Source organism: Pangasianodon hypophthalmus, chromosome 25 (assembly GCF_027358585.1).
Source record: "Pangasianodon hypophthalmus isolate fPanHyp1 chromosome 25, fPanHyp1.pri, whole genome shotgun sequence".
Taxonomy (NCBI): Eukaryota; Metazoa; Chordata; class Actinopteri; order Siluriformes; family Pangasiidae; genus Pangasianodon; species Pangasianodon hypophthalmus.
Window position 1 is genome coordinate 10,318,888 of NC_069734.1, and position 23,493 is coordinate 10,342,380.

Sequence of the window (23,493 nt, forward strand, 5' to 3'; positions counted from 1 at the left end):
CAAATCTATTGTGATGGTGTACAGAGGCAAAATTACAAAAATTGTGTCACTGTCCAAAAACCTAAAAACTGTACAACCTCAGTATATCAGTTAAAAACAAACATGCATACACAAACAATATGAATGTCAAAGAAAATTATTGTGTACGTGGAAGGCAGGCAGAAACTATAAAGAGGACGATATCAAATATCTTTAATTTAGTGTGGCTGAAAAAGAAATATCAATTAAAGATTACAGCGAGGATTGCTAAAATACAGATATAAAGGGGGAATTTCCAGTCTAGTTTCAAAATTTAAAAAAAAAAAAAATCATATTTAATAGTCAAACTGCTGGTAAAGCCCTACATTGCCCACAAATTCCTAATTTTGGTTACACCTATCCCTAGCAGCTACAAGCTAGCAGCAAATCAGACTACCAGTACAATCGCTGTAGAGCAACTAAAAATCAAAATACTTGAAATTGTTTAAACAGTCAATCTAACAGGGCACACCTGCGCAACAAGAAACACCTGCTCCATATTGTTCCAATATTTTTGATCGCTTGAAAAATGGGTGAGTTCGAACAAAAGGTGCCACGTATTAAGTTGTTTAACACATCTTAGATGTAAATATCAGGAAATGAAAGCTGAAATTCTATCTTCTCATATTCATCTCTTCATGATCACAAACCCAAAAGTCTTCACTGTATGGCAGAAAACAAAAGAATTGGCCTTGCTGTTCCAATACTTTCGGAGGGGACTGTATATACCTTCAGCATGCCATATATTCCTAGTTGACCAGATAGGGAAGTTTGGGAGTTTTCTTAGTTTCTACATTAATTTACTAATGGTTCAACTTTACATTACTAATCTTCAGTTTGTCTGAAATTTTGCAAATTGTTTGCACTCAATTGTATATTAAGTTACATTTTAACTCTGACCTTATTAGGTAGCCTGAAGAGATAAAAGCAGTTCCAGGTTAAACAGATTGTTGACTAAGAGCATGCAAAGTAGAGCAGAATTTCCTCTTCCTAGTGGCAGGGTGGCACAGCGGGTAGCGTTGCTGCCTCACAGCTCGCGTCCCCGGTTCGGTCCTGAGCTTGGGTTACTGTCTCTGCAGAGTTTTGCATGTTCTCCCCGTGGGTTTTCTCTGGTTTCCTCTCAGCTCCCAAAAACATCCTTGACTCTAAATTGCTCCTAGGTGAGAGTACGTATGGGAATGTGTATGTACTTGAAGCGCTGCAATGGACTGAATACCCATCCAGGGTGTATTCCCTCCTCACACCCACTGTTCCTAGGATGGACTTTGGATCCACCACGACCCTAATCAGGATTAAGCACTTACTGAAGATAAATGAATAAATTTCCTTTTTCTTTGTTTATTCAAAATCCATGTACATATTTGCTTGTGTAATAATTGTAATAATTAAATAATTGATTAAATTAGAACATAGAGTGTTGATCTGGATTTCTTTTTTTATCTAATTAAAAAAAAAAATTAGATAAAAGATATGTTCAACGTAGCCAATTTATTGTGTACATCGTTGAATAGTGAGTGATGAGTTCAAAAATATTTTATGTAGTGAACCATAGAATAAAAGTACAAAGGGTGAAAAAAAACTTGTAACAATATATTGTGCAAAACATTCATGATAGGCGTAGACTTTAAGGTACATTTGCTAATACTGCTGGTAACAGCCTAGAATAAATCATACACCCAATCACCAATCTACTTCCGTTTAAAAATGTTACAAGGTGGGCTGATTACTTTTAACATATATTGACTGTTATTTTTTCATTAAAACTTGTATTAATCACATTAACAGTAAACATACAGAATCTTTAAGAAATATTATATATACACATTACCCTCATTTACATATAAAAAGAAATACAGACATTGAAAAGGTGAACTTTAAAGCTTTTACGTAGTGATCAGGTCATGCAGTGTTTCCCTCTCCAGTTCCAACAGTATTTAGCTTCCTTCTATGTGTGTGTGTGTGTGTGTATGAGTGTGTGTGTGTGTGCGTGATCATAGGTGCGTGATGGTTGAGTTCAAGACCTCTGGTGTGTACTTTGACTTTGAGGCCTTGGAGAGGTCTCTCTGTGGAAAGAAAGAAGACATGTCTGCTTATTACAATATTACTACTAGTGTGACAGAATATATATATATATATATATATATATATATATATATATATATACACACACACACACCCCTTTTTCTTAAATCTAATTTTGTTGTATATGATATTCTGACCTATTGTCTTGACAGACTGCAGGGGATATTTCAATAGGTCAAGGATTTTGCAAAGTGAAAAGAAGGTTTAAGATACACACAGCCTGCACAGCTCAAAAAATGGGTTAGAGGTTACACTGAGTGAAAGAGGGTGTGTGCAACAGCTCAGATGCATGAGCAGACAAGGGTTCAAAAAGTAGGATAAGCAGACAAATGTCAATGATAATAAAATAATTCGCTTCAAATGCACTACAGAATAATGTTCATTTTCTTGATACTCAACAATTCGTCAAAAATTCGTCTCAACAAATTCGGTTCAGCTCACACGAAATAAAGTCACTGAGCTGTAGCAAGTGTGTTAAAGTAAGCATGCACTTATAATAGATGCTTATATTTAAACAAACCTTGACTGAATGGATTCAACGTTGACTATTTCCTTTCAAAACAAATTTCAGAATTAAGCAGACATCAAGAAAAATCCAACAAATAGATTTTAAGCCAATAAAAATGGTCATAAAATTGATCTTTTCATGATTCATGCTGATGGCCATTTTTTCTTGGTAATTACTTAGTAATTCTTGTCAAAGCCACTTTTGTCAGTTTCTCCTCTGAGGACAGGAATTTTCTTCACCATGTACCGTTAGAGCTGAAATACCTATTACATGTTTAATGCAATGAAAAGGCCAAAATATTTAGCATAATTATAGTTTTAGTGCTTGAATGAGACACGTTTTAAAATAAAGTACCATATTTTGTGGACTATAAGTGCATGTTCAGGTAATGTGACTTATACACAAAGTTTTTGCACTGGATTAACTGTAACAGGGCCATTTGTTAGTGTTTTCTACAACATTTTGGAAATAATTATAGCTATGTAATAGCTTCTTTATACTTTATCTTTTATACTGTACACATTAACAATCCAAAAACGCAACAGCAAATCACATACTTGTTGCTGATTGGACACGGCGTATGACTAGGGGCAAAAAAAAAGCACTTTTTCAGTCTGTTATCAGTCTAGCAAAATAAAAACAAAAAGATTTAATGTGAAGTTACTGTTATTGTAGTGAGGAGTAATACTTTCTTCTGAATAAGCCAGCTACCTTTAGGTGGGTATTCAGTGTTCGCTTACTCATATTAATGCCATGTAAAGTTGACAGCATATCTAAAATAACATACGAATGACCTTGATAAAAATATACATCTCCGAAGTGGCACAACAGAAACGTGTTCGCACTGCCATTAGGAGATTGCTGATGTTCAAATCCTGATGATGCCACAGCCATCCGTGGCCAAGAGCCAAGGAAGTAATCTTGGCCGTGCTCTCTGAGTGAGGAGGATGGCATACTCTCTCTGCCCTGTCAATCAGAGTGACACGAGCCAATCGTGAGCATCTAGAAGTTCATGTGTGCGTTAGAGGGCAGAGAGCACTGTGATGAGCAGGAGCTGGAAAAGCTGCTGGCTTCACGTGTCTTAGAGGAAGCACGTGTTAGCTTTCACCCTTCCCGATTGTGAGCTGTCGTATTATCGAAGAGAGCCAGCTGGTGGTTGGGAATTGGCAGGTGACCAAAAAATGGAGGAAAATATTTTAAATAATAATAATAATAATAATAAAAAAGAGAAAATAAAAGTATCACTAGGCTCATTTAGGCTCACGTTTCCTCTCACCAAAACAAACATCCTCCAGCTCTCCATCTTCATGTTCTGTAGCCAATCAGCAATAAGCACGTAATGTTCAGTAAGGACATACCCTTTCCGTCTAGAGGTAATGCTGATGTGTTTCTGATTTTGCTGTTGGTTTTCATATATACTGTTGTGGTTTTGGTTTTGCTGTTGTGGTTGTGGTTTGGCTTCCACTACATAGAAGTGACGTATACAGTAATTTTTCTCTAAGCTGACAGAATTTTGCAGGGTGCCTTTTAGACTCTTCAGCAAGTATTGTCCACAAAATACAGTACATTATTATGTAGGCCAGACCGAAAATATATTCAGCACATAAATTTAAAGTGGCCTACTGAGATTGGAACCCAATCCAATATGCATCTATCTAGCTCAATCTTCCATTGCTATTTTTGAACCCCTTCTGCCCTTTGAGTGGACTGTGTGTTGCTCATGAGAATAGGAATCACGAAATGAAAATCAAATTACCGCGAACTCAGAATAGGTGCTGGCGACAGAGTTAATGCTGAAGTTACGTTGTGGGCTAGCTGGAGTCTTCAACACACCACCTGTACCACAGGTAAGATGACACACGTTCTCCTTATTACGTTCTGCCAGTCCTTGATGAGGAGGTTTCCCTCGACCAGGGGTCTTCAAGGAATTACCCTGTTTTAGAGAGTACAGATAAAAATCATCTGTCACTTATCTGCATAAAGGACAATACTTCACACAAGACAAAAGCTAAATCAGGTTTTTTTTTTACTGCATCCCTGCACTAACCTTGCTGGCTGATATTGGAGGGCGGGACACGGGTGAGTGGCAGACAGTTCCACCAAATACAGAGCGCATGGTGCTGTTAGAGGTGCCAGTGGAGGTGCTGGAGGTAGCGTTTAGCTGAAGGAAACGCAAGGAGAGTTAGTATAATACATGCGCTCACATGAAAAGAAAGTTAATCAAGCTTCGCAGTGATGGAATTAGCTAAAGCATTCAATTTCTACGTATATACGCACGATACAGACTTCAAGCCAAGTGGAAGTTCTTTAAATATTTTTACCTTTCGTGCCTTGCATGGGGTCATACTGCCCAGAAATCTTCTTTTAGTTGGTGACCGTACAGCAGTGCCATACAGCATGTCTTCCTCTGTCTGTTTGCTCTTTTTCATTTGCTAACAAAGAAAGGCGACGTGTGAATTTCAAGGACCTGAATTGCAACACGACAAGAGTTCTCTCAAGGTAGTGGGATGGTGACAAAATGATTTGCTTTGTAACTTAAAATCAGGCAAATCTCAAAACATTACTTGTGGTAAATATATGTAAACAAATCCAAAACATAAATTAACTTTTATGAACAAATTTTCATACTGCCTCTTGCACCAACCCCAAAAGTGCCACAGACATCTCTCTACTACTGAACACTGCTGTATTATACTGTCCGGTAGAAAAGCCTTTCTAACCAGAGACATTATCAGGATGATTCTCTGACATCTGCCCTTGACCCATAAATTACAGTAGATGCACTATTTCTCACGCCATCAGTATGTCCTGTTTCGGCACGCGTCATACCCAGGCAAGTAAGGTAACCAAATTCAGCACAGGTATTTACATACATACAGAGCTGTACCATACTATACTGACTGGTGTATTTCATTGTTGTTAAATACAAGCTAAACTTCATTTCAGTCACATTTCACTGCTGGGTTTACACGCATGCCCTTTAAATCTGTACTCATATTTTTAATTAGAATTTAAATTTTAGAAGTGGGACACCAGGCCTTTATACAAAGGAAAGAATGAAATAAAATGGTAAAAATTGATTTTTTTTTTCAGATATACACAGTAAATAAAGAAAAGCATACCCGTTCCTGTTTTTCCCGCTCCTTCTCCAGATGATAGAGTTCCCACTGCTCAGAAATGAACTGCATGAACTTCTGACCCTGGACCAGAAACTCTCTGCCTTGTTCTTGCTCCCACTGCTCGATCTGGGCTTTCAGCTTCTTTTCAAGCTAAATGAGAGATATTGAGTTGCAGGAGCTTTGTCTATTCAGCCTTATTTTAATCATCTTCACCAAACAGAGCAAACAAAAGATGCTTTCAGGTAAAAAGCATTAATTACCTTAGGGAGGCCTTTGAGCAGGTCTGATCTTTGTTTCTCCTCTTTTAAAAGGTTTCCTCCTCTGTTGGTGAATCTGGATGGATCTGTGGCTTTTTTCTTAAAAATAAATTATTAAATTCATAAAATTAAATGATTAATAATAGCAACAATTATCAGCCAAAACTACTACTACTCCTACTAATCAAAATCTGAAAACAAAATTTGACATCAGCTTTCTATCTCTGGTTCATCCGACTTACTTCAAGCTCCAAGAAAAGCTTCCAACTCTCCTCCCATTTGTGAACCCCTTCAAAAAGTTCTTTATGCTCTTCATAATGCTGTTTTAGGCGCTGAATCTCAGATTCGTGCAAGTTCAGAAGTTCTTCACTGAAATTATCTGAAAAGAGGAAATTATTCAACTCTTACTTTTAATTTGGTACAAGCCAAAAGCGTTTGCCGTGTATAAATCCGAATTTCTGTTTACCGTCATAGTAGGGCAGAAAAGCCTGACGCTGATCGGTGCTGTAGAAGCATTTATCCCAGAATACCGTAATTTCCTCTCGAATAGCCTTCGTAAGATCCTGAATATTTCTAAGCTTTAGTTCCTCAAGACGTTTGACTTCAGCTTGCAACTGGGAACAAACAGATGGCGCACATCAGCACTACACAAAAGCAGCGAGCTTTTAATAATTTAATAATTTAATAACAATAAATAAATAAATAAATAAATAAATAGTGAGCATGAACCACATTTTCCAAGCTGTTGTTATTGTCTACATACAGCTTCCATGTTCCTCTTCTTAGACATGGTCATGTGCTCAGCAATAGCATCACGATCCTCCTGTGAGATGTGCAACCTGTCCCATAGCTGCTGGATCTTTTCTCGATATGACCCACAGCTACGCTCGTTCTCAGCTTTCCTGCTCTCAAGCTGAAACATTTCAATGTTAGAGCTTTTGTATTGTGTAGCATTTCAGTGTAGAGGATCATTTGTGAAGACTACATTACTCTTACCTGGTGAAGGAGGACCTTAAGGGAGTCAATGTTGTCTTTGGAGAGACAAAAAGCCTCTTCGTCCTCACAGACAATATCCTTTTCAAAACTAGTCTCAGGCAGTTGATCCAGATCGTCCATACACAGTATTATCTGTTTCTTTAGCTCAACAAACTTGCTGTGTCTTTGTTCCTGAAGAAAAAGACAGGTGAAGATATAACTAAAAAATATACCTGTAAGACGTTACTATGATTAAGCCCAGGACAGATGAATGAAATCCTCCACCTTTTCTGCTGTCAGTTGTGCAATGTGTTGTCTGAAGCTTTCCAGTTGCTCCAGGGAAGGAACTGCGCTTGCAGAGATAGAGAACGGCTCCAAGCAGAGAATGTCGCAGAGGTCCTGATCCTGCTCTATGAGGGTTTTAAGTGTCTGCATTCTCTGACCTTTCTGTTTCAACATAACCTCAAGACAGGTTCGTATATCTTTCTCCTGTTGGAGCATTGTGTTTCCCCTCTCCTCCTAAAAACAGGCAAACAGACAACTTTAAAATAAGGATTTTCACTACGGGTGGAAAAATCAGTAGCCCAGGCACCTGGGACAAGCAGATTTTTTTTTTTTCCGGGAAAAACGATGAAAGCTGTATTAAACTACATATAAACAGCTTTGGTAAGACATCTTCTTGTGTCTGTCTCACCCTTTATTGTTAGAGTGTAATGGTTATAGTTTTGAATGTATTATATTTTAAGTATTTATTGAGGAAATTGAAAAACTGCTCTTAGACTCCCATTATGTTTCTTTAAAGTCAACACGTTTTTTTCTCAGTACAGCAAAACATGGCAAAATCTAGACCCGTCAATGCATCTTGGGAAATTTAAGGGGTTAATCCATCTTATTGCCTCTCAAAAAGCTGATTATAAACAAGAATTCAATCAGCATTATTACTCGTGGATGAGACGAATGCTCTTCCCTTAGATTACATGCAAAGATTTTCGCCAATCTGAATTTATTCCGATTGCTGATTCCGAATTAGCTGTGTATATCTACCCTAAAGTGGACACTCTGTAAACAATCTCCTCTTATATGCATGTAACTGATCAGTTATGCACATAGGGGGAGTGAGGTGTAGTGTCAGTATTATCATATCAGTGAGAAACATGTGAATCTGGACAGTGCATTCAGTTTTAAACAACCCAGCTGGTGTTTTAAATTATTTTGGGTCACGACAAATCCTCATCCAAGTGTCACTATTGACAGCGAAAAGCTGACATGGATGCACACATTATGCTTCAGTATAATGCCATTACTCATCTTCTAGTGTTATGAGCATTTAAAGCCACGGTCTGGGAATTTCAGTCCCGTCCCCCCCTTCTTTTAATATTTGACCAATTTCAACTGCTGAGCCAACTTTACTGAGGTCAATCCAAATCCTGCATCTGCCTCAAAATGTTAGTTTGATGCCCTTCCACGCTCACAACTATGTTAAATATATTAAAATCTGTAACTGTGTTCTCCTACTGGACCATTTTATTGCACAAAGAGCGCATCATGACTCAAACACACATGTACACAACACACACACAGACACTAACTCTGAAAGTAATTAGACACAAATGTTTACATGGATATTATTCTTTTATTTAATGGATTATTAAAAGGATTATATACCTCATTCTATCGGACATAAATTTCATTTTTAAATGAATTTATTAATTAATTATTATTATTTATTAATGAATTACTAGGCTGCATGTAAACGTAGTTATCTGCAAGATCAAGATGTTCTTAAATTTACCTGTGAGAAAGCAACAGTACTGACCACTGAGTGTACACCTTTCTATTGGTTTTGATGCTCGATGAGCTTAATGGCCCTGACTGTTGACAAGCAAGTTTAACTGGTTAGGGTCTACATGCAGTCTATTCACTTACCTGATATGGAGGAAGCTGCAGCTCCAAGCACACTTTATTCAGCTCTTTACGACAGGTATCGATACTAGTCATCAAACGCTTCCGCAGACTCTCCTCTTCTGCAATCATCATGTCCAGAAGACCCTAATATTTACATTGACATTTATTAATTTGGCAGACGCTTCATTCCAAAGCAATTTGAACTCACACCCTTCTAATCAGTAGTCCAGAGCCGTAACCTCTGAGACACCATTGCCTTAATAGGTAGTATATGTACACTGTAAAAAAAAAAAAAAAAAGCTGTAAATTTTACAGTCATTTAGAGGCATCATGGGTTGCCTGTAAAATACCGTAAAATGTACAGTAAACAACCGTAAGATAATTACAGTAATGTACTGCAATATCTTAATGTTGTATAAAATAACACATAACCCAGTATACTTGCTCATTTGGCTGATGCAGGATATAACTGAGCTGAAGGTTAAAGGTCTTACCGCCAAGCTGTCATGCTCGGGCACTGGGATTTGAACACACAAGCTTCTGATCGGTGCGTCAAAGCTTTAACCACTGAGCCACCACAAGTACCTTGCATTGATTCAACTACTTCTACCACTGAATTAACTCCACTAAAAGCTTGCACTGAATGAATGCAAGCTAGTAGAGCTAGTTGTAGTGGCTCAGTGATTAAGATTTCATGTCACAGATCAGAAGGTCATGTGTTCAAATCTCAGCACCACCAAACTTCCTTGATCAAGACCCTTCAGCTCAGCTGCATCCTGCATCAACCAAATGTACTGGATTATGTGTTGCTTTATACTAGTGTAATATATTACAGTTCTTTATTGTAAATATGTTTTACAGTTGTTTAAATTTTACAGTGCATTATTGGCCAGTACATTATTGTAAAATCTACAGCATTTTTTTTTTTACGGTGAATGCCATATTTACAGTTCACAGACTATTTGATTTAGTGACCCTATCTGCTTCATACTCACTCTGATGTGAGTTTTGACCACATTAGTTCTCTCCAGTCTCTGTTCTTCTGGGATACCAATCTCCTCCCAGATGTCCTTCAGGTGGCACAGAGCTTTATTTAGGCATGACACTGCCTCAGCAGCAAGCACCTCACTAAACTCATAATGAAAAACATGGACATGTTACCAGGCCTGAGGGTAGTGACAGGTGGATGGAGTCTCAGACAGACCTCAGCATGTTATTACATTATTAAAAGTCTAAATGTATTTAGAGATAGCCACTAGTATGGATATTTTGAAGCTTTGTCATTCCTTGGACATGGCGCATATTAGCTAGTTACTATACCTTATTACACAGTAATATAGCTCATTAGCTAGGTAGTTAGCAGAGTCAAGCAACCTGTCATAAGCTAACCGTTAGCCACTTCTAGTTAACAAACAAAACTTATTATTGAATAAACTCAAATATATGACAATTACTGACCTCTTCCTCATCGTAGGGTGCCAACAGGGCAGGTTTTAACAGTTTGCTTACTGGGCGGAAGAAACGTCGGATCCGAACTCGAGTCTCGCGCAGCCGTTTCTGTCGATTCAAAATACGCATCAAAATAGCGCTTCGGATTTCATTGGCCAGCGGAGGTGCGAACTGCGCATGCGCGAGGGCGGGTCCCGAACCTGGACTGCTTTCTTCATTACGTCAGAAACGGTCAGTCGTCTCGCGCGCCTCAGTGTCCTTGGTTAAAGTGTCCACTGAGATTAATGTAAAAATAATAATAATAATAATAATTCTTGGAAAATGTAGCTGCAGGAGAATTATGCAAACTAATTCAAATTATGCAGAATTGGTAATGTTAAAAAGAGTGCCTCAGGATCAAGTTTTTATATTGCATTTATATTTGTTTTCTGAATACTACTAATCCTGAATCTGCATATTATGATTCAGTTCTGAGCTGGAGTTAGTGTCTGTGTCGAGCTTCTGTGCATGTTGTCTCCATGGGTTTCCACATGTGTTTCCATCGAAAACCCAAATACATGCCAGAGGGTTGACTGGCAAAGTTAAATTGTCCTAGGTGTGAAAGAGTTTCTGATTATATACTCTGTGTTTATGTGTGTGTGTGTGTGTGTGTGTGTGTGTGTGTGTGGTGAACTGCAATAGACTGTTGTCCAGTCCAAGGTGTGTTCTCGCCTCACACCCAAGTCTTCCCAGGCTAAACTCTGCATGGGCGTGCCCCTGACCAGGATGAAGCAGTTACTGAAGATGAATTAATGAATGAACATTTCAGATACATGATACAACCACATTTAAAAAAAAAAAAAACCAAATACATGTTTATTGCCCACAGTGGAACTCTTGGTATAATCTGGACACGCATGAAAAACTCCCAAATACCACTGTGTTCCTGAGCTTCACAATCATACTGCATTACAAAACAAAACATGAACACACATTCACTGAAATGACATAATGTAGTGCTTTTGTCGTTACTGATGGCCTTCATGTCCATTTGTAATTGAGGGGAAAATGTCCTCTGGAATGCTCCGCTCAGCTCAGCTCTGTCCCGTACACAGGCCACTCTGTCCTCGCTACCACCGTGTGGACAGCAGTCTCTAAGGATTCAAGCCTGATATTCCAGCAGAGACTCCAGCAGTCTGGAGCTGTTCGTGATCGCAGTTGTCACCACGATAAACTTATAGCCTATGATAAGGAAGAATTATTTTAATGTTAATGCATCAGTGATGTATATTCAGTTATAAATCTTTTGGTCTGAAACATCCTTACCTTTCTCTCTACCTAAAAAGCGCAAGGCTGATATTTCAGAGTAGGTACATCCTCCCAGGAACATCACGAGTATAATCCTTTGAGGGTCTGTTTTGGTTCGTGCTTCAGTTCCACTGGTACCTCCTAGAAATGAAGGCAACAAGATAAGATTTAGTTTCAAAGAATTACGTTCAAAACAATGTTCAGTAATGAGTCTCTAGTATTGGGGTAATTTTGGTATAGATTTAAGCCTCTAAAACAGAACACTACTTTAAAAATCTATTCATTTCAATTATATTTTGCATCTGGCTGCTTCTAGTGGAAAGCTTTCTCAGAAGAATAAAGGCTGTTATAGCAGAAAAGGCAGGGCCAAATCTATATTAATCCCATGTTTTTGTAATGGGATGTTCATCAAGCACATAACGGTGTGCTGGTCAGGCGTCCACATATTTTTGGCCATATAATGTAGCTAAAAAACTCCCAGCCTGCAGCATTAGTCTTTCCAGTTTGATCCAATGTGATTTCTTCACCAAATTTGTCAAACAACAGCAATCAAAGCAGTATAATTAAAAGTATAAATGCTACATGCTGAGCACTTGTAATTGAGGGGACAACTTTTCTTGGACATGGTACATGTCTTATCTATACTCAACTTGTGCATTCACCTGTATGTTAATTTGTTAAACCAGCAAAGAATACATAAAACATAAAAGATTCAAAACGTATTTTGTACCATGCAATATCAATGCAACATCATTGCTTATTCTGGAAATATTAAAGTATAGATTTACGTAAAGTCTCATCTACCACCATGACTTGTTTAAAGACTGAAGATTTTCAGGACCTGTGACTGCAAACTCATGTCCATTTAAAAGCCGCGTGACTTCCTCAAGCCCTGTCCAGCCATCTCTCTCTAATACCTGCACCAACAACAGATAAATATGTTTATTAAATATATCTAATGAAAAGATCTCTCAGAAGAAAGTAATAAATCTGTTCTTTATAGTTTAGAGTTAAACTTGTTTTGGGAACTCCAACCTGTTCAATCAGTTTACAGCTCAAAGGGATGTAGGCTCCACTGAAGATGTAAGCCATGTCCCGTGGGACTCGGAGGTCATACTCCTCCCCTGTCTTAGGTATCTGTGTGGACGATCACAGAACAGAGATACTGTGTTTATTACAGTGTTTGCTAATATACACAATAAGTGAGGATGTATGAAGTTACATACAAGCATCAGCTTTTTACTCAGCGCTCGGAAATTGCTCTTCTTGGCCAGTGAGGAGAATGCGTCAGTCAGCTTTCCTGAAAAAAAAAATAAATTTAGGAAATGCATTTAGTTTTAACTGCTTTGTGGAAGTGTACAGTGGCTTGCATAAGTATTCACCCCTCCTTGAACTGTTCCATATTTTTGTAGCGTTACAACCTGGAACTGAAATGAGCCTAACTGGGATTATAGGTCATGAATCTATACAAACTGGCTAATGATACTGAAGTGGGGAGGGAAGAAAATATATGTATCTCCAGGTCTCCAATTTCCCTCTCTCCATGCCATGCATAATTTACAGGTAGATAGATAGATAGATAGATAGATATTGAAACTGGAGACTTTGAGATATTGTAGAATTAGTGAACTAGTCCCACATCTCACCAGCTGTCTTGTCATTGACCAGTTTGCCCACTTTGCTTTCCACTGCTGTTAGTGCTTCACCAGGCTGTTGCTCCACCAGCAGTCCCATCTGCCTCAGGTTCGCAAAGGTCAGTAGGTGCTCTATGCCGTAACTCTATACCATATTAGCAGCAGGAAGTACCACAGTTAATTTAACTCTCAAACATCAGTTGGATATCCAAATATTATGCATTTTATGAAATCAAGCCAATAGGTGTGTTCGCTTTACATTTATATTACGGTATTGGCTCACCTGGAGGTACTGAGCTTTTAGAGACCGATAGTCTTTTGGCAGGAGTCCTGTTGTAGAAGAACATACAACAGCATATAGAAGCTGTGAGAAGTCTATTCTGGCTCCTAATCTCAGCCAATGAATGGAAATCGACTTGTTGGACATTTTCAATAAGTATAAAAAAGTATAAATAAATTAATTGTTTTATTGTCACAAGTCAGTTATAAGATTATTCAAGACACTGTTGGGTTTCTGTGTGTAGAGTATCATGACTCTGTGTTTAGCTGTTGGTGAGCAGGGTGATGGGAATTGGGAGGGGTGTGAGCCCCCTGCTGGGCAAACAATTCACACCACTCCACAACAACATTGGTTCAGAGATGAAACAGACAGCACAATGAAAGCTTTTTGGACAGAAAAACACCACATACAACTGCCACAACGAAATTATAAAATTTAAACCCAGTAGGTTAGGTAAAACTGCAAATTCCTAAAGCCCTGATTGTCTACTTTCATATGAGCCATTAACCACTATTGTGGAGTGTGACATCACAAATAAAATCAATGCCAGTATTAACTCTTAGTATCTAATAACTTGTAACAATTAGATTAATTTACACTAATTTGCCAGGCAAGGGTTTTTGAACATGTGACATTTCTTGTGTTTTAATACTGATTTGGCGGATTACACCAACAAGGACTAATTAAAGCTTAGAGCTACTCAAAGATACGTTCAGTATTTTTATTTGAGTTGTGTTACAGCACTTGATTTTAAACGTTGCTTAACAAATAAACAATTTAAATCTAAACCTGTGGGATTAATTCGGACTGTCCACCATCTTGGATTTGCAAGTAACTAACTAAACAATTATTATTATTATAAAAAATAAGTATACCATATTATAAGTAATAAATAAATATTATAAGTAAAAAACAAACAAAAAATTAACTCGATTGATTTCCACTACCCATTCAATTAATATACTCGTTCATTCAAAAAAATGTAAACTACCTCAGTTCCAAGATTAAAATTAAAATTTGAGTTTAAATGAATGGACCAACCAGAAAGGGATTGTTTTTAAAACAAGGTTTAAAGTTTGGTGTAACTGCATTAATACGTACATGACTGAATCCAACTTGAAGCTTAAACTTTTTTTTAATGTAATCTAGAATTTAATCACCATTCGTACAAGAGTTAATCAGGAAAACGTTTCTACCAAAGACCTAAATTTATGGATCTTTTAGCAGACAAGCCCCAGATCTTAATGTGACACTAAACTAAAAAAGTGCTGTATTAAAGGGTAAACCAGTTAACCCTAAGACTCATGTTAGTATAAGCTGAAAGTGCCAATCTTATCCTAATTTTAAGCAAATATGATCTTGGTAAATCTTTTTAGATCTTGGTTTTAATGCACTCTTTTTTGGGTTGGAACAAAAATTGCAGGCTCTTTGAAGAAAAGAGTCGAAAATGTCACTTAAACCTGTTCCTTACTTAGACTCTAATTTTAGTGTATAAACATGAGCCAAAATTGCTAAAATATAGAACAGAATTCATAAAAACACTGTATCATAATTCACAAGACTCACCATTTTCAGTAAGAGACAACAGACAAAGGAGTCTGAGACTGTCGATCATAGACACCTGAAGGACAGAGTATTATAATGGTGTTAGTTAAAACTGTACACTATAAGCTTCTAGTACTGCACGTGTTATAACACATATTTATATATTTATATTACTTGGCTTTTGTGATAACACACCTGTCTGTTAATGTGTTCTTCAATGAAGCCAATACATTCTCGAACCTCAAAATCTTCAAGTAAAGCTAAAGAAAAAAAGGATTTAGAGACAATATTGTGCTATCTTTCTAAGCATCACTCAGCAAATAAATAAAGGCATAGTTATTACACATGAATCAGCATTTCTTACAATGTTCAGTCTTTAGCAATTCCTGGAAGTCTTGCTTTGTTTTCTTCTTCATTATGGATTCACTTGCACCAATATCTAAATATGAAGTCATTAGTCAGAAGACAGACCTTTGCTTACAAAAGTTAATGTAACATCTGAAAATTGATGTAAGTAATGAAAGTTGATGTGACTCACGCAGACTGAGAAGACGGTGCTCCTGTTTCAGGCCTTTTAGCTCCTCTGAAACGAATGTCTTCATCTGCTTAATGTCCATTCCACGCCGTTTCTATCACAAGTACAGATAAGATGAAAAAAAGGACATAACTGACTGTTTTTGTACAATCATATAACAATGAAGTCCTTCAGAATTTTTTATTTTCTGTGCCTTTGAGTGAGCAAAGTGAAAAGAGACTCACATCATATGCTGTTTGAAGACTTCGGGCTTTTTGACTCAGAAAGCCGAATACATTGGAGAAGTGCTCGTTTCTGATTTCATTGAACACCTGATGAAATAAAACATAGAGTCATATATATATATATATATATATATATATATATATATATATATATATATATATAAGCAACTGTGTCTCTGCAAATTTCTCTCTACTGTGTACCTTGTCTTGAGAGTTAAGCATCACTTTTACACCCTTGTCAGAGGAGGTGACCTCAGACCCAAACTCCACACTACCTAATAAGCAAAGAGTAATAATCATTCAGCTTCAGAACATGTTATTAGCAGTTCAGCAAATAAATAAATGAAAAGTCATCCTTGTTTCTGGTATAAGAAGACTGTGATACATGGCTACTTCTAGTAAGATTTGAATCACTACAGTCCCAATATTGTTTAATTTGTTCAAAACAATAAAACTTGACACCACACAGAGCTCTGTTAATTACTAGTGTACTACTAGTTCAAAAATGTATTCAAATGAATTTCCTTTGGTACTGTGGGTGTCTCTCTCTCTCACTCTCTTTTTCTTCTCTGTGCCTGTCAGTCATCAGGGAAGAAGGTGTGGCCTCTGTGCCTTGTAGTCTGAATAAAAGAGGTGTGGCCACTGTGCCTGGTATTCCAATAAAAGAGTAAAAGAGGTGTGGCCTCTGTGCCTGTCAATCAACTGTTAAGAAGGCGTGGTCTATGTGTCCAGTAAAGGAGGTGTGGCTTTCCACTCTTAACAGTGAATTGTTCCACATTGTACTACGTCTCAATGTCACTACATCAATGACTGACTGCTTTAAATGTATCTTTCACACAGTGGATCACATACTGAGAGGCACAATGCATCGCCTCAAGGAGAGATACAAGCACACAGAAAAAAAATGTTCCACTTACCACATTTAATCCTGAAAATGTCATCCACCAGTCCCTCATAGACCACCTGAGAGCAGAGAGGAGTAACAAAGTCCACATCTATCAAATAAAAAACAGAAACCTATATTAGGAGGTCACATTCTGTATTGCAAACAATACAATTTACAATTATATCACATTGGTTTATTAGCATGAAACCCTTGCAAGACTCTTTGGTAAATTAACATACCTCTATCGATGAGGAAAACGTTGCCAATCTCAGGTTGCTGTGCTTTCTGCTCCCCGTCCTCCACCTGCTCTCTCCATGACTCATACACCATCTACAGCAAGCCAAAAAAATGGTTTTAATGTTCAATCATTGGGCTCAAAAATCCTTTCTGTATTTTTCACATTTGTTTTCCTTCTGAGATCTCACCTTGGCATATTGTCCAATCCCATAGACCTTTGAGAAGGGGCCATACAGGGAGTGTAACAGATGTAACGCACTACCTGCAGTCGACACCCAGCGTTGATCTCCCTCCTAGTGATTTTACAGCCACAGTGATGTTAATAATGAAAATACAATCAAATTAAATACATGTTAATAGTACATTAACTTTTTTCCTGTAGACATTTTATCTCAACTCTAACATAAAATCTTTCATTATTTACTATATAGATTATATACTTATACTACAGTAAATGTACTAGTATGCTGTAATTTATATATACTTAAGGGATAAAGCATTATGGGGTGTGCTGTTATATGAAAATAATTAACAAGTGTGATACAGGTAGACATGAAGCAGATATGTTTACATTTACACAGTTACTTTTTTTATTCATTAAACTACACGTCATACTTCTTATCTTTTTATCGTTGCGCTTAATGTAATGGAATGTCTGCAAAACAGGTTTGTTCTTCATGTTATAACAGCTATAAACACTTTCCCTCACTTTCTCTTGAAGTTAAAAGATAATTAAAGAGTGCAGCTTGTTACAAAGAAACTGCAAACCTCAATGAGTTTCAAAGGAAAGCTTTGGCTTTGACTGTTACGAAGCTCTGACACTGGAGACTTCTTCCTTAAATGTTACATAAAACATCTGCTTACGGAAAGCTTCACCATATCAACCATCATATACTTTTTTTTTGTTAAATAACAACACGTGCATAATCCTTTAATTATTAGACTCATTAATATTATTAATATTAATGTTAATATTACTATTGAATTAGCTGTTACTATAGAAACAATAATATATTAGAATGAGAGCTTTAATGTAAACGTAAATAGATTATAAGCACTACTGCTGCAGGAACAAATCCATTTCCCATCAGGGTTGAACAGAAAGTGTTATTTTATCATTTGAGATACAGATAGCACATCTTCACTTGAACACAAACAGTACACACACATAGCACATTACCAGAAAATAATCTCTGAAGAATTCAGGCAGTTCAAGACTGATGATGTCATCGTCGAGAGGAAGGAGGTAGAACGCCCATTCGTCAGACGTCACATCTGTAAAAAAGTTTCAGAAGTGTGTGCTGGGAATCATGCGAGTTCTCCAGCTGTGAAGCTGAAATTTACATGAAAATGTGAAGCACCTACCACCGTAGACGCCCTGCTCCTCCAGAACTGTGTCACACGCATAGAACTGCAACAAGCGCAAACAAAACATACATTTCTATTCAAGATGCAGATTTTAGTAGCGTTGCATGAACACTGATATTCTTATACAATAATCCACTCCATATGTACAACAAGATACAGAAAAAACACGCTAGAATGATAGAAACAGCTTACCTTCTGAGGCGTAAAGATAATTTTATATCTTCTGAACCTTCCAGTTGCCTTGTCAGAGTTTACTACATCTGCAAACATAGACACTCAATAACATCATTGCTTTTGACATAAAATCAGCTCCCATGTGTCATGCAGCATAAATGCAGATACAGCACATAGAATTACACAGCACTAACCTGCAATCCATTTCACCGTCTGGATTCGAGGACGTATCAGGAAGCAGAGTCTAAAAAAGAGAACGTGTTATAGAGTCCACGATGCTGTTATATTTTTTTATATACTTTTTATCTGGAGTGGAAGAGGATCTGTATCACACTTACTGATCTGAAACACTGACGACTGGTTTGAACTCTACTTTATAGAGTTTGTCCACTTCATGTTGCTATAGACAACATAAAGAGAAAAAGTTTTTCATCACAGAAAAATATAAGAACATGTTGAAATGTGCTTGTCTTGACCTGGTTTTTAATTCTATCTCAGCCTTAAGTACAGATGCAAATTTACACACATGCTGTAGAGAACATCAGGCCTCATGTATCAAGCTGGATATGGAGGAATTTATCCGTTAATTGTTTGCAGGAGCATTTACACAAGAAATGTGGTATTCGTGAAAATCCAGTTTGTATTCTCTCTAGTTTGAGCTCCTGAATTTTTTCGATTTTATGTATAGAATCTAACAAATACGCCTATCAATAGGCTTTATAATGAAAATATCAGGGCTGAGCAATGCATTATATCATGAGGTTTCATAGATGGCATAAAAACAGTGATGTTAGGCATACTATTACATGCAAACTTAAAGACAGATTTCTTTTTTTTTTGCCCACAAAAGTCCAGAATAATCCATTTTAAGACATTTGTTAACAGCAAATAATCTGATGTGGATGGCAACAATGAAACACAGCCACGCTCGCCCATTTATAAGCCACCCCTGCTTATATCGAATAATAGTATCTGCCAGATGGATAAATGTAAATCCACTCTAGATAACTCTTACCTTGAGTGTGGTAACATTGGCTATTCGGTCAAGTGGGCTCATCAAATCTGCATCAATAAACAAGTCCTTCCTCCCTGGGAGCTGATGGATTAAAAAACAAAATGATCACATTTTGCACACAGTCCAGCACCTGCAGTAACCTGAGAGCTGCACTCTGAATGCACAAAGCCTTGTACCTGTTCCAGGAGATAGATGAGCTGATCTTTGGCCAGTCTTTTAAGCAAAGCAAAGTCTGGAGGTTCAGGAGCATCTTTTCTGCCAGGGTGAGCCATGTGAGTCCCTGCTGTGTGTCAGTTTATCTGATAAACAACAACATCACATCATCAGCATTAAGAAGGCACTCAGTGCAGACATGTCACTGCTTTAACTGATACTACACAGGATCGGTGCACCACGTGATCTTGTTTATGCTATTATTATCATTATTATTTAAATCAGCTAATACAGGCTGTGATTCTGAATCAGCTGGATCTGATCGGATGGAGAACAGCAGCAGGTAGATTGTATCCTGATGCTTTATTTACTTAATTACATGACATCCCAGAATTGAGAAATATTATGTCGTTATAAAGAAATGATCCACAGTTCATAACGCACGTTATGAAATATTTGGGGAAAAAAATTAATCACACTTGCTACATACCTCGCTTCCTTGATTGCGGAAGTATTGAGAATAAAAACGGCGTGTTTCTCCACGGACAAATTACGTGGATGCACACAACGGAATTAGCAGTTTCTCGCCATTTTCAGAGAAAAGTCACCAAATTGACAAGTTAAGAAATGTTTTAGGGAATCACCCTAAAGCAATAAAAAGAACTAAAACGTTAAAAAAATGTTAAGAAATGTTTGTATCAGCTTGTTTGACATGAAGGAAGTCTCAACTGACCAATCGGAGCACGTATTGTAAGGATGAACTAACCAATCTTAGCGTAGGAGGCGGGACTTGCTATAAAAAGGTTGTTTCTGTAACAAGAAACAGCAACATTCAGAGAAAGTTGTCATACCAGGAGTAAGAAGTTTATTTATCTGTACTCGGTGTGGTATTTGAACTAAACAGGTAGGTGGTTATATAACAGCCTGAATGAGCTTTGCGTGGTGTTTAAAGTGTGTTTTAACGCCCTATGTGCCCTTTCCTCGGTGCAGACATGAGTTCAGAGCTGCCGCTGCTACTGGAGGCCATCAGCTTCGCTGCAGAGAAACACCGCAATCAGCGCCGGAAAGACCCTGATGCAACCCCGTACATCAACCACCCCATAGGTACCAGCCACCCTGACACTGATCCAGCATTTCCACACAAACCTCAGTCTGTATGAACATCTGAGACTGTCTGTGTAAAACCCCTGCACTTTCACAGGAGTGGCGAGGATCCTGAGTCATGAAGGTGGAATCACTGATATTGAAGTTCTGCAAGTGAGTCCACAATGTTCCAAACACAAACATATGGACTTTAGATATGCTGCTGAAATTAATACAACAGCGCTGTTGAATTCTCGATTCTGATTGGTCAGAAGGTGTGGCTTAATTTTCTGTAACAGCAGCTCCAGCAGTAGTTCAGGTTACAAGGCAAATCACAGGTTTATATTAATGTCATTCTGTCGTTTCTATAGCAACAGTAATGTCATCCTGTCGTTTCTATAGCAACGGTAATGTCATCCTGTCGTTTCTATAGTAACGGTAATGTCATCCTGTCGTTTCTATAGCAACGGTAATGTCATCCTGTCGTTTCTATAGCAACGGTAATGTCATCCTGTAGTTTGAAACGTATGACATAGTTCTTTAATTCATTTGAATTAAGTTGTGTTTTATTCCTTGCTTAATGCTGTGGTTGAAAGACAAATAAAAAATGAAACTCATAGAGACTCCAGAGTAATATGTTTATTCTCGTCATAGCCAGGGAGAAGAACTAAAATGACCAAAGTGTCACATGTAATTATGTAGTTCACTGCACAGGGCTGGTGTTTTGTGATTGGTTACAGGTAAGCAAAGAACTTCATGCTTATTGGTCAAATAAAGATAAAATTAACATGAATTATCACAAATGATTATATGTTTAACAGGAAAGGAAATAAATGTATGGTGAAAAATCTAAAAATACCAAGACTGTGAGAACTCCTTGTGAGAATTACTTCATCTCAACCTCGAGTCACAAGCCTATTCTACTCATGATACATGACAAGACATGACCACGACTGTAGCGTCACATCCCGCAGGTGTCTTAAATCAGTCTCGATGGTGTAGACCTCCCTCTACGCCTTAAATCAGGCCTTCAGCGGCATCTTCCCGCTCTCTCACACAACAAGCCTTAATGACGAGAAGCAGATACACTTGACTTCTGATTGCTCACAGAAATGTTGTGACTGTGGAGTATAATGAAGTATTAACTAATGACAATAAAGAAATAACTAATAGATAAATGATTAAGGTAATAATAAAAGTATGAAATTAAATCATTTTCCATAATGGAGATTAGTGTGTGCAAATTAATTTTCACCAAAGCCGTGTGAGGTACATTGAACTAAAATGATGATCCTGTCCGACACGCATGAGTGATTAATGTTATTGATGTTAATGTCTATGATAAAATGTCTGATTGCAGTGAGCTCTTCTCTTTCATAATTCAGGCAGCGCTGCTTCATGACACTATCGAAGACACAGACACCACTTTTGAAGAACTGGAAGCTATGTTTGGAAATAAAGTGGCTCGGATTGTCCAGGAAGTGACTGATGACAAAACGCTACCTAAACAGGAGCGAAAGCTGCTGCAGGTGAAGCACGCGCTCCACTGCAGCCACCAAGCCAAACTAGTCAAGCTGGCTGACAAACTGTACAACCTACGCGACCTCAACCGCTGCACCCCTGTAGGTGCGTTATGTTCTGCTGTTTAGACACTTTTTCTGATGAGGAGCAGAAGCCCAGTCTGTGTTTGAACTCATGCAAAAATGTCACCTTCTGTTTCCTGACAGGCTGGACAGCGGAGCGGGTTCAGGAGTATTTCGTATGGGCAGCTCAGGTAGTGAAAGGGCTTCATGGAACCAATGCTGCGCTCGAGGAAAAGCTGCTACAGCTCTTCAAGGAGAGAGATGTGGACGTTTGATGATGATCAAGGAGCTTTTCCCCTGGTGCAGCTTATATATTGGTGTAAACAATCAAGGATTAAGTGTCTCTGTATTTTTGATTTATTCCATAATATTTATGGATCTGACAATGCATTTTAATGGGTTATAGTGGGTTATTTTTTTCTGAATACATTCATCAGATGAATGTATTGCTATGTTATTGACACAGAAAATAAAATAAAATAAATGTATATCTAGCTCTAGTAAGTTACTAATACAGACTGGCCACATAAATAAGAAGAACTTCTGAATAATGATTATTTTAGGCACAGTAGAGTTATGTGTCTTAATTAGTGTGTATAGAATGATGACTATTAAAATTATATGGTGCAATTTTACTAAAAATGACATTAATGTGAGGTGGCACGGTGGTGCAGCGGGTAATGTTGTCTCCTCACGGCTTGAGGAGTCCCTGGTTTGATCTTGATCTTGGGTTACAGAGTGTGTGGAGCTTCTCATGTTCTCAACGTGTCTGTGTGGGTTTCCTCTGGGTTCTCCGGTTTCCTCCCACCTCTAAAAAAAAAATGGCAGTAAGTGAATGGCATACTCTAAACTTCCCCTACAGTGTGAGGAGTGTGAGAATGTGTGTATGTGTGCATGGTGCATACTGGACTGTGATGGACTGACATATCATTAAAGATGTGCCCTCGCCTTGTGCCCGGTGCTCCTGAGATATGCTCCCCATCCACCACAGCCCTGATCCGGATAAAGCGATTACTGAAGATGAATGAAAAAAATAATTGGTTTTCAATTAAATGAATGAAGTGTTTTAAGTCGTGTGAATTTCCTGAATAAAAATCATAATTTGAAGTTTACAGCCCAGTCTACAGTGTGGAACTTTATGGTTGCAAAGTTTTCTAGCGGCGCATTTATAAGAAC

General features: G+C 37.8%; 3 protein-coding genes across 9 annotated transcripts; 1 reads left to right on the plus strand and 2 right to left on the minus strand.

Annotated features, from left to right (window-relative positions):
- Window positions 1-1,487: 1,487 nt before the first annotated feature.
- Window positions 1,488-10,992, minus strand: prc1b (protein regulator of cytokinesis 1b). 5 transcript variants are annotated; one of them, XM_053229423.1, is made up of 15 exons: window positions 10,323-10,992; window positions 9,860-9,997; window positions 8,886-9,008; window positions 7,245-7,478; window positions 6,981-7,151; window positions 6,748-6,897; window positions 6,451-6,598; window positions 6,227-6,363; window positions 5,988-6,083; window positions 5,731-5,877; window positions 4,930-5,040; window positions 4,656-4,769; window positions 4,365-4,541; window positions 2,621-2,652; window positions 1,488-2,081 (listed from the first exon to the last, which is right to left on the minus strand). In XM_053229423.1, exons 1-15 carry the CDS (start codon window positions 10,440-10,442, stop codon window positions 2,033-2,035), a joined length of 1,947 nt encoding a protein of 648 aa, XP_053085398.1. In that variant the 5' UTR covers window positions 10,443-10,992; the 3' UTR covers window positions 1,488-2,032. The 5 variants fall into 5 exon arrangements, with proteins under 5 accessions (XP_053085398.1, XP_053085399.1, XP_053085400.1 ...); XM_053229424.1 differs by having other exon boundaries at window positions 9,860-9,992; window positions 10,323-10,476; XM_053229425.1 differs by lacking the exon at window positions 4,656-4,769.
- Window positions 10,993-11,139: 147 nt separating this feature from the next.
- vps33b (VPS33B late endosome and lysosome associated) lies at window positions 11,140-20,942 on the minus strand. Of its 2 annotated transcripts, none has more exons than XM_026937754.3 (24): window positions 20,798-20,942; window positions 19,675-19,797; window positions 19,499-19,579; window positions 18,822-18,883; window positions 18,678-18,727; window positions 18,502-18,569; window positions 18,307-18,352; window positions 18,122-18,216; window positions 17,130-17,234; window positions 16,944-17,034; window positions 16,736-16,813; window positions 16,020-16,093; window positions 15,819-15,905; window positions 15,598-15,688; window positions 15,424-15,498; window positions 15,255-15,319; window positions 15,081-15,135; window positions 13,518-13,564; window positions 13,247-13,379; window positions 12,827-12,900; window positions 12,636-12,737; window positions 12,442-12,517; window positions 11,619-11,741; window positions 11,140-11,534 (listed from the first exon to the last, which is right to left on the minus strand). In XM_026937754.3, exons 2-24 carry the CDS (start codon window positions 19,768-19,770, stop codon window positions 11,455-11,457), a joined length of 1,854 nt encoding a protein of 617 aa, XP_026793555.3. In that variant the 5' UTR covers window positions 19,771-19,797; window positions 20,798-20,942; the 3' UTR covers window positions 11,140-11,454. The 2 variants fall into 2 exon arrangements, with proteins under 2 accessions (XP_026793555.3, XP_026793554.3); XM_026937753.3 differs by lacking the exon at window positions 20,798-20,942 and adding an exon at window positions 20,142-20,303.
- On the plus strand, window positions 20,367-23,429 carry hddc3 (HD domain containing 3). 2 transcript variants are annotated; one of them, XM_026937755.3, is made up of 5 exons: window positions 20,367-20,555; window positions 20,642-20,755; window positions 20,853-20,908; window positions 22,120-22,360; window positions 22,462-23,429. In XM_026937755.3, exons 2-5 carry the CDS (start codon window positions 20,644-20,646, stop codon window positions 22,590-22,592), a joined length of 540 nt encoding a protein of 179 aa, XP_026793556.3. In that variant the 5' UTR covers window positions 20,367-20,555; window positions 20,642-20,643; the 3' UTR covers window positions 22,593-23,429. The 2 variants fall into 2 exon arrangements, with proteins under 2 accessions (XP_026793556.3, XP_026793559.3); XM_026937758.3 differs by having other exon boundaries at window positions 22,120-22,356.
- Window positions 23,430-23,493: the final 64 nt, after the last annotated feature.